Source organism: Saccostrea cucullata, unplaced genomic scaffold (genome assembly GCF_032062105.1).
Source record: "Saccostrea cucullata isolate Sc308-1 unplaced genomic scaffold, CSIRO_AGI_Scuc_v1 ctg1256, whole genome shotgun sequence".
Lineage (NCBI taxonomy): Eukaryota > Metazoa > Mollusca > Bivalvia > Ostreida > Ostreidae > Saccostrea > Saccostrea cuccullata.
In genome coordinates, this window is record NW_026925139.1 from 115873 (window position 1) to 127410 (window position 11538).

General features: G+C 30.8%; 1 protein-coding gene and 1 long non-coding RNA gene across 2 annotated transcripts; both read right to left on the minus strand.

The window, feature by feature from the left end:
* Positions 1–43: 43 nt before the first annotated feature.
* Positions 44–11296, minus strand: LOC134268163 (perlucin-like protein). The gene is made up of 5 exons (XM_062750360.1): positions 11206–11296; positions 10695–10923; positions 10481–10560; positions 10295–10394; positions 44–269 (listed from the first exon to the last, which is right to left on the minus strand). The coding sequence occupies exons 1-5, from the start codon at positions 11227–11229 to the stop codon at positions 46–48; spliced, it is 657 nt and encodes a 218-aa protein (XP_062606344.1). The 5' UTR covers positions 11230–11296; the 3' UTR covers positions 44–45.
* On the minus strand, positions 480–7731 carry LOC134268167 (uncharacterized). The gene is made up of 2 exons (XR_009992305.1): positions 3687–7731; positions 480–3520 (listed from the first exon to the last, which is right to left on the minus strand). It is a non-coding gene; the product is annotated as an uncharacterized LOC134268167 (long non-coding RNA).
* Positions 11297–11538: the final 242 nt, after the last annotated feature.

Below are 11538 nucleotides of genomic sequence, written 5' to 3' on the forward strand. Positions count from 1 at the left end.
CATCAAAATTATTTTGTTTAATTTTGTAAGAATTATAACTATATCCTATGTAATCTTTATTTCACACAAAAATCTATAAACATCCGTACATGCGCGGTCATTCCATCGACTGCCTTCGCCAACGTATGCATGGACACAATCCTCGTTACCAGTTATGTCGTTTGGTTCCCCTGATTTCCAGTAACTAAACTTCAGAGGCAGTCCTGTAGAATTCCAAACAAATGTTCCTTCTTTATTCATGTCTGATGCTCCAAGCCAAAAATATGTTCCTTCAGGAAAAAGACATCCATTCAGTTTAATTTTTTTAATTGTTTTGCTAATTTGGTAAAAACAGTTTTTTTTATTCTTTGTATCGATTTTCCTCTGAAGGAGGTTTGATTTTATACATCAACTTCATAGATCTGCTGTAATATTTTTTTATGCCTCCTATGAGAAATATCAGCCTGAAAGTGCAGTGAAAAAACAACCAAACACAGATATGCAGTTTTGTCGAATATGTCATTTTATTTAATGACATATGGTAAAATGTATAACAAATCATGAAGGGGGATCATCTAATATTAAACAATACAGGTTACATGTACACAGGTGAAAGGTACAACTGTGATCCCCCTGAGACTGACTAGAAATTTACATGCAGTGAACATATCAGAGTACATGTAAATATGCATAAAATATAACATAAATGAGTAAATCCTTGGAGGCGTCCAAACAATTGCGCCAATCAAGAAACATATGACAAGTTAGTTAGGAAAATACAAATCTGGACTAAAATGCAAAATAATATAAAACCATAAACCACAAAAAGGCAAAAGGGTGGGTGGTGGGTTTTTTTCTTCAATGCACTGCCAGGCTAACAAAAATGGCGCAACAAAATCAAGGATTTTGATTGGATAACTCTGTCAAGCAAAATAAGGTGCGATTTCGCAATAAAAGGTTCTATGATAATTGCGCTGCGATAAGGGCGCATATCCTGCAGACTGCGCAGGGATATGCAGAATTATCCTTAGGTGTAAAATGTAATATATTTCTCATAGCGGCATAAATTGAATTATCTGTGATAATATTGTTTTATGCCTCCTATGAGAAATATCAGCCTGAAAGTGCAGTGAAAAAACAACCAAACACAGATATGCAGTTTTGTCGAATATGTCATTTTATTTAATGACATATGGTAAAATGTATAACAAATCATGAAGGGGGATCATCTAATATTAAACAATACAGGTTACATGTACACAGGTGAAAGGTACAACTGTGATCCCCCTGAGACTGACTAGAAATTTACATGCAGTGAACATATCAGAGTACATGTAAATATGCATAAAATATAACATAAATGAGTAAATCCTTGGAGGCGTCCAAACAATTGCGCCACAAGCCCTCACGCAGTGTCACGCAGTGAGGGGTTGACGCCAAACAAGGAGAAAAATCAAAAGAAAACATTTTTATAAAAATAGTAAAAATACTGAAATTTACAGCATTTTTTGAAGTATTTTTTTTTTTAAATATATAAAACAACATTGAAGTTGAAGTTCATATGATATCACATACATTTTAGACTAGGTGTTCTTGACAAATAACAAGTACTGATGCAACAAAGACATTAACATTCACCTGTTAGCTGTTAAATTGTGGATCAAAAGAAGCCAAAATCACTGCAAGGAATGTTTAGTATAAATGTAAAATTAGGTAGGTCTTCATCTAACCTCAAGACAATGCAGGCAGAGTTTTTAACATTCAATTTACATGAGCAGCTATCCGCTGAATTCATGTATCTTGAACTAAGACTATGCAAGCAGATTTTAACACACAATTTACATGAGCAGCAATGCGCTGAAGCCATGTATCTTAACTCAAGACTATGCAAGCCACATTTTATTATACAATTTACATGAGCAGCTATCCGCTGAAGTCATGTATCTTAACTCTCGACTATGCAAGCAGATTGTAACAAACAATTTACAAGAGGAGCTATCCTCTGAACTCGTGTCTTAACTCAAGACTATGCAAGCAGAGTTTTCAGCACAATTCACATGAGCAGCTATCCGCTGAACTAATGTATCTTAACTCAAGACTATGCAAGCAGATTTTGAAGCACAATTTACATAAGCAGCTCTCTGCTGAACTATGTATCTTAACACAAGTCTATGCCGGCAGATTTCAACATACAATTTAAATGAGTAGCCGTCATCTTACATGTAGCTCAAAGACTATGCAGGCAAGTTTCAATGCTGAACTCATTGATATTAGAAAGCCGATTATGAAGACATTAAAATTGAGCTGAGTTATACAGAGTTGATGCCTATAGAGGATGTACATTGTGGAATATTTGATAAACACTTTACTGGACTACTGACCAGATTTACAAAATTAATGATAGAACAATTAATGTTACATAAGAAGCTAATACATTGCAAAATCTTATTTTACACATTAAATGAATGACAGGTGCTAACTACTCTATACAGTGAAACTCGTTTAGTACGAACACGGATAATGCGAATTCACGGATATAGCGAATTCAATTTGGATCCAGGCTGTATAAATTTTATAAATTTCTTGTACGGTTATTACAAATTACGGATATAGCGAAGTAACTTCATGCATCCCAGCGACTTCATTATAACCGAGATTTACTGTATATGATGTTCCTTGGCAGTACATGTTGGAGAAAATGATATTTGCCATTCAACACAGATATCAACATAGAATCCATAAGATGAGCTTGAGCATTTTAAGTGTGTAGCTTGCCCTTCCTGATGGTGTGGGTTTCAATCTTTGGTGGCATCATTTTCCAACAGTTTACTATGAAGCTGACATCATGTCCAGAATACTGTATAGGGGATTAATTTCACGGTTTTAATTTTCACGTTTTCAATTTTGAAGCTGGGATGAAGTTCCAATAATGCACAATTTCCGCCATCTGAACTGAAATTTGTAGGGTACATTGCCTCTCCATTATGTGCCTTGGTTGGTACTGAGGTTAGGTGTTGATCCCTTTATAGTTCAGGTTGGCCCTTGGCATCGGTGTACTGCTACAAGTAACAGAATACCATGGTAAATAGTGTACGAGTGTAATGCACTACTAAAGCCTACGAATATTTAGATGCTGGAACCCAAACACAATGAGAAACAATTTACATTGAACTTTTCAGAACAGACTTGATGACATGCTACATGTACAGCATGAAAAGAATTATTGAAATATCTATTTAAGTTTCTCATAATACTGAAAGTTCTTTCCTCATCAAATTGAAATATGAAACAAAATGTTTCTACTGATATAATTAACATTATACTAAATGTTTCCACAAACACTATGAAACATTATACTGAATGTTTCCAAAATCCTTTTGAAACTATATACTGATTGTTTCCACAAAACCATTGAAAGATTCACTAAATGTTTCCATAAAAAATTTGAAGCATTATACTGAATGTTTCTACAACAAACTTTAAACATTATACCAAACTATGAAACATTATACTGAATGTTTCCACAATCACTAATACGTGACTATCATTATACTGAATGTTTTCACAAAACCTTTAAAACATTATACTGAATGTTTCCATAAAAAGTTTGAAACATTATAATGTATGTTTCTGAAACAAGCTTTAAACATTATACTGAATGCTTCCACAAACACTATGAAACATTATATTGAATGTTTCCACAAAACCTTTGAAACATTATACTGAATGTTTCCACAAAACGTTTGAAACATTATACTGAATGTTTCCACAAAACCTTTGAAACATTATACTGAATGTTTCCACAAAACCTTTGAAACATTATACTGAATGTTTCCTCAAAGACTTGAAACATTATACTGAATGTTTCCACAAAACCTTTGAAACATTATACAGAATGTTTCCTCAAAGACTTGAAACATTATACTGAATGTTTCCACAAAACCTTTGAAACATTATACTGAATGTCTCCACAAAACTTTGAAACATCAAACTGCATGTTTCCATCAAAACTTGAAACATTATACTGAATGTTTCCACAAAACCTTTGAAACATTATACTGAATGTTTCCATAAAAAGTTTGAAACATTATACTGAATGTTTTCACAAAACCTTTGAAACATTATACAGAATGTTTCCATAAAACATTTGAAACATTATACTGAATGTTTTCACAAAACCTTTGAAACATTATACTGAATGTCTCCACAAAACTTTGAAACATCAAACTGCATGTTTCCATCAAAACTTGAAACATTATACTTAATGCTTCCATAAAACCTTTGAAACATTATACTAAATGTTTCCATAAAAAGTTTGAAGCATTATACTGAATGTTTTCACAAAACCTTTGAAACATTATATTTAATGTTTCCACAAAAACTTTGAAACATCAAACTGCATGTTTCCATCAAAGCTTGAAACATTATACTGAATGCTTCCACAAAACTTTGAAACATTATATTGAATGTTTAAACAAAGACTTGAAACCTTATACTGAATGTTTCCACAAAAACCTTTGAAACGTTATACTGAATGTTTCCAAAAAACCTTCGAAACATTATACTGAATGTTTCCATAAAAACTTGAAACATTATACTGAATGTTTCCAACAGAATTCATTCATTATACTAACTGTTTCAACATAAACTTTGACACATTGTACTGAATGTTTCCAAAACAGAACTTAAACATTATACTGACTGTTTAAACATAAACTTTGACACATTGTACTGAATGTTTCCACAAACACTAATACATGACTGAGACATGATACTGAATATTTTTCACAAAAACTTTGAAACATTCTATTAAATGTTTCCAAAACAAACTTGAAACTTTATACTGAATGCTTACACATTACATTTGTAACAATATACTGAATTTTTCCACAAAAAATCAAAAACATTATACTGAATGTTTCCACAAAAACTCAAAACATTAAACTGAATGTTACTGAATGTTTCCAAAACAAACTTGACACATAAACTGAATGTTTTAACTTAAACATCAACTTTGAAACTTTATACTGAATGCTTCCACAAAAACTTGAAACATTAAACTAAATGCTTACACAAAAAAACTTGAAACATTATACTGAATGTTTCCACAAAAACTTGAAACATTGTACTTAATGTTTCCACAAAACTTGAAATATCATAATGAACGTTTTGACACAAACTTTGAAACATTATACTGAATGTTTAAGACAAAAACTTTGAAATATTATTTACAATGAATGTTGTCACAAAGACAATGAAGCATACTGAATGTATCTTCAAAAAACTTTTAAACATTATACTGAATGTTTGCACAAAACAATGGTACATTGAACTGAATGTGTTCCCAAAGTTTTGATATAAAATACTTAATTTCCAGGAAAACTTTTAATCATTACACTGAATGTTTCCATCAAAACCTTAAACATTCACAAAAACAAAACAAAACTAATCGAAATTATACTGAATGTTTCCACCAATATTGCAACAATATATTGAATGTTTTCACAGGTATCTTGAACATATTCTTAATGTTCATACTAAATTCTTTTTTTTTTTCTTTTTTTTTTGTGTGTTTTTTTTGATACTATAATACTATTGAAAATAGTACTGTTAGAATATTTTAAAAGAAATATAGAAAACATTACCAAAGTTTCTACTGCACATTGTACAAGTGAAACAATATATTGAAAATATAATTGACATTGATTGCAATATTAAAACATTTCCCTGATTCAGATTTTTTTTTATTATTATTATTATTATTTATTTATTTATTTAATTTTTATTTTTTTTTTATTTATTTTTTTTTTTTTTTTTTTTTTTTTTTCTGAACCATTTTTCTCCCAGTATTTTTACTTATAGAATAAAAAGAAACGATATATTTAATGTTGCAAAACCCACTAAGGATTTTGCTGAACATAAAAATACATTTTAAAATTGCAGAGTCTTCCTTATAGGGATAATAATGCCTCTTAAGAATTATATGTAAGGCAGCTAGTAAATAAACTTAACATGTCTTCAGATATATGGCAATTACCAAATGTTTCCTGTTTCTAATGCTGCAAAAAATGATTATCAACTTCATTGATATCTTTGCATCATTAGAGAAACTGTGTTAAACATTCTTTAAATTGTTAACTGGATATGCAAAGTATTGTAAGGAGCAGTACACAAATTTTTATATAGCTCTGAGCTGAGCATAATTTAATTAAGGCTATATAAAAATAATAATGTAGAACAAAAATAGTGTACTGGTCTTATTTCTTTGAAAAGATGATAAAATGCACAAGCAAAAGAACATTCCTCACAGGCTGGACAAAGAATGAAGTTTACTGCAGGTGGACTCCATCCAAAGCCAGGATCAGAGAGGATAGGAGAGACTCCCCGAGAACCCCCTGGTGAGGCCAGAGTACAATCAACGATACTGCAGCTGACATCACGTGGTGACCCAGTTGACCTTGAACACAGATTCATAAAAAAAAACCAAACATACAAACATGTGTAGATCAGCGGACAGGTTAATTGAGCGATAACCCCTTTGACACATTTAGTGTAGATAATCTATTGCACTCTGTTTATCTTATTTTCTCAGATGTGCATACTGAATAATGCAGAAGATTGAAATGCATTCAAATCACAATGACACAACATATATTTCCCATAAGTTAAAAAAAAAACCAATGTTCTAATGATGGAACGATTATAAATGGCACACTGTATAGAAATGTCTAATTCAGTAATTATCATAGATAGGCCTATACCATCTGAGAAAGTTTCATCTGCTGAATTGATTCAACATGTGCATGTGTTTGTAAACAAACCAATATTTCAAGTGTAAACAATAATTCGCTAAACCAACCAGGATACCATAAATTATGCGTAAACAGGTTCCACGATCAGGCAAGTTATTAACTCCAGTAATGTAAACAGGATGGGTAAAATTGCAGAATCGAACAGTCATATAAAATTCACAATTTTGATGCAGCTGCAGAATATTCAAATGGAACAATGAGTGAATGACTGTAATGCATGTAGATTAAGTACGCAAGTGAGATTTCATTCGCCGAGACAACTGATAATTCTCTCCATGAAAAGGGGGTATCGTAATGGGGGAAACGATACAGGTTAAATAATTAAATGGAAAACAGTTTCGACATAAATACTATTATTTCCATACTATGTATTTACTGAACATCAGAAAGACAAATCATAAGGAGAACCCATGAAGTGTAACAGGTACGTATGGTAAATAAATATAAAATTATGAAAATGATTTGCCCTGTTGCACCGCCAGTTAGCCTGTATTTTATAAAGGCATGCAGCTTAACCATAATGACGTATGAATAAAATAATGATTTAAAAGCTGCTCCAAACATATGTCCAAATATGTAAACATTAAAACATTATTTGTTTTGTTATAATGACCAAAACAATACTGCCCTTAAATGACGGGAATGCACAAACACTGCATTCCTAGAACTTCTCCAGTGCATGGGCTAAAGCGGTCCCCGTGTTTCAAATTCTTCGTAGGGGGTTGTCGAAGTAAACAGCAACTGCCAAAACACCATCTGTGCCTCCACCGAAATAGGTTCCCCGATACGAGGATAGTTTCCACGGCATAAAATTGATAAATTACAGGCACCGATGATTCTCCCCTAAGAAGTTGACCAATAATTGATCTTAGACCACATGTACACAGGTCCCTTTTTGCATAAACATTTTTTTTTCTTCAATGCACTGCCAGGCTAACAAAAATGGGAATACCTAATTGAAGACCTACAGGTAATTGAAGACCTAGAGAAGACCTACGGAAGACCTACAAAAATGTGCGATATATACAGCAAAAATGATGTGATATTCTGATTAAGCATGTCCTAAATGTATAAAATACACAAAAAAGTTTTATGAAAAGAAGTTTTAAAGTGTATTTGTTAAGCTCGGTAAGAGGAACTATTTCTTCTCTCAGTCGACCTATAGCAAGAACGATAACTCTCGTAAATAACAAATCAGCTGTTCACCAAAACATATCAAGAAAATGTCATTATCAGAAAAATGTAGTTAAAATAATAATATTTAAGGACGGAAAAAAAATCATTGAAGATATTTTAGATATATACATCAAAGATGAATAAATAAAATGAAATATTCAGTCAGATACAATTCTACTTTGTTAAAGAAATATATTTTAGTTATTGAAATAAATAAAGTTTTTAAAACTTTACAAAGTAAAGACATATACACTGCACTTAATTCATAATACCATCATATAATCAATCATAAAATCATTATAAGTACATACACATGTATATATGTTATATTCAGTATTTCATAGTGTTTGTAAATAGGTATTGTAATATTTATTCAGGTTTGAACTGTTGATCATTAATAAAAATTCATTGTGACTGAATGATCTGTGTTCGTGTTATTAACAATACCTTGTTATGTTATTGATAACTCCTGGAAAGTTTTATAAGATTTGCATTTATTTAGAGAATGAAAAATTTAAAAGTTAAAAGAATTTGAAGTAATTTTTTTCAAAAAGGAACACAGACACACTCAATTTCAAAATCCATTTTTTCCCCCCGAGTCAAAGCATCATATATTTTTTTTTTTTTTTTTTTTTATAAAATATGCATGTACTTCTTATGTGTGATAACATGCATGTAATTAATTTAACATGTTAAATTCAATTCAAAAAGTGTAAATTTTTCTTTCAATGTAATTATTTTATTATTATATATCTGGTATCTTCAACATTGATATACTGGATATTTTTGCTCAGAATGTAACCAAAAAAAAGTACGCATTGCTTGGCATACAGCATGTTATCTGGAAATAGACATTTAAGTTATTAATAAATTTTCCTTCTGAGTGTCATACAAATGTGTATTTTTGAAAAAAGGAGAGTGAACATTTTGAAAATTAAAAAAAATATATTCAAAACGTAATTCATTTTAGTTATATTCTGAATGGATTTTTCTTCTTCATATCATTTTAAAAATATGTAATAAATACATGTATAATATTTTTTAAAAATTTCTTTGCTCTGTTGACTGCAAATTAACAATCATCAGAGGTAGTGGGGTGTGTTGATAATTGCAATCAAAACACGGATATATCCTCTGCATGGTGCGTGTGGATACAACACACTAGTAAAGATGGAAGCCCTTAGTTCAAAGTGATATTGGTTAATAGAGACAAATCCACGACATATATATCAATAATTTAAACTTGAATATTTAACATTTATCCCATAAAACATATTAAAAGAATTAAAATATTTATTAAATATCAACTATAGATTTCAAGTAGAATATTAATTTGATAAATGAAATAATCAAGATAATCATTTTAAATTTTTAACTTCATCAAAATACATAATCCAGATTAGTTATTTATCATAATTCATAATTGAAAACTCAACAAAATCATTTGGATTTTTTATTTTCATATTCTTCCTATAAACTTCACAATATAAATGAGCGTGTTGTTGTTTACAAGACAAGTCAGCCAGAGTTATCGTTCATGCCGTAGGTCGTCTGAGAGAAGAAATAGTTCCCCTTACCGAGCTTAAAAAATACACTTTAAAACTTCTTTTTATAAAACTTTTTTGTGTAATTTTTATATTTAGGACATGCTTAATCAGAATATCACATAAGTTTTGTTGTATATATCGCACATTTTTGTAGGTCTTCCGTAGGTCTTCTCTAGGTCTTCAATTACCTGTAGGTCTTCAATTAGGCAGGCCGAACAAAAATGGCGCAACAAAATCAAGGATTTTGATTGGATAACTCTGTCAAACAAAATAAGGTGCGATTTCGCAATGAAAGGTTCTATGATAATTGCGCTGCGATAAGGGCGCATATCCTGCAGACTGCGCAGGGATATGCAGAATTATCCTTAGGTGTAAAATGTAATATATTTCTCATAGCGGCATAAATTGAATTATCTGTGATAATATTGTTTTTCGTAGTATATGTTACATTTCATTTCATCAAAATCAGGTAAAAATGATAGCTAGATAGATAGTAGATTTGATTTTTTTTTTTTTTTTTTAGAAATAATAGAAGATTTATTCAATTAATTATCAGCTGAGTACCTAAAGAAGTCGATATAAAAAAATGGGGATTTTGGAAGGGAGCATAATAAATAAACTTGAAAACTGCACAGAATAAGACCCAGGGAAAACGTCAAATGTAGTACCAGCTGCAAGTATTTTTATTTGTTTGACCAAATGGTACAAAATAACTTTTAAATCAACGCTGTATTTTTATACAACATGTGTTTGGGTTTTTTTTCTATATGCTTGACTTACCATCCTCTACATATGGTTTAAAGATGGTTTGAACAATAAAATCATTTTCCTCTGGAGTTTCAATTTCCGCCAGCACACCGCCGTATGATGCACAACTTTTCTATGTTAAATAAAGATATCTTATTGATGAAAATATAAACATCGGGATAACATATACAATATAGAAAAAATATGATTTTAAAATACCTGTGATTGTGTCCATGTTTGTTTTTCGAGTGACAGAAAATAGCACGATTGTTGGAAATACGTAATATTTTTACCACAAACTGTAAGATACATAACAAAACTGAAACTATTCAAAAAGCTTGTTTTTCCTTTACTCTATAGATGTGCAGAATATATTTGCATTGTCACATTTCATTTAAAAATGCTTTACACGTACGTATTTTATTATTTTTACCTTTTGACTCAAGAATTTCTAGTCTTTTTACAATGTTCACAGCAAAATTGTTAAGCGGTATTTTGGACTTCTCAAACGATTTAACAAATGAAAGCAACTTGTTAATATCTTGCTCGTCAAGATATCTACATCTGTCATACTGGTCTATGTTGTATAATAACTGGCTGGCAACTTTCTTTGGTGGGAGACACAGACAAAAAATTGATAACGCTAAAGCAATGAGATTTATCTGCAAAAAAAACAAAGAAATATTCAACTAATTGACTGTATAAGTTGGTAAGTTTTACTTCTCACGGTTATTTCTTTATACTACACGCAATTAAACATTTTTACTTTAGACTACCTTTGAGTATCGAGTTTGTGTAATTGCATGTTGGCATGCTTAGTAGCGTGTCGTCATAATCTGGCATGTTGATATGGATGAGTATAACATGTCCACATGATTATACTGCATCTTGGATGTTTTGATTATATTCATTCTTTTATTATAATGAAGATTTTAAAACCTTACCGCCCTATCCGAATGAATTTCCATTTGATCATAGATATATTCTGATTATCACGGTATACACAGATTCTTATAAAGATGTTTTAAACATTTAAAAGTTTGTAGTTTATTCATATCTTTCCGATCAGGAAATTATCATATTTCTGTGGTCATGCAGAGGGGTATGACTTCCTATGTTGAAAAATACAAAATATAGTTTAGGATTGTGAAAGATTTACAATGTATCATCGATATTGCTGTATGCAGTCATAAATTGGGCCTCTTAATTTTTTTTTACGGGCTGCTGTCTAAAAGTTTGTGTCCGATCTAACGATGAAATCGAAGATCGAAAAACAA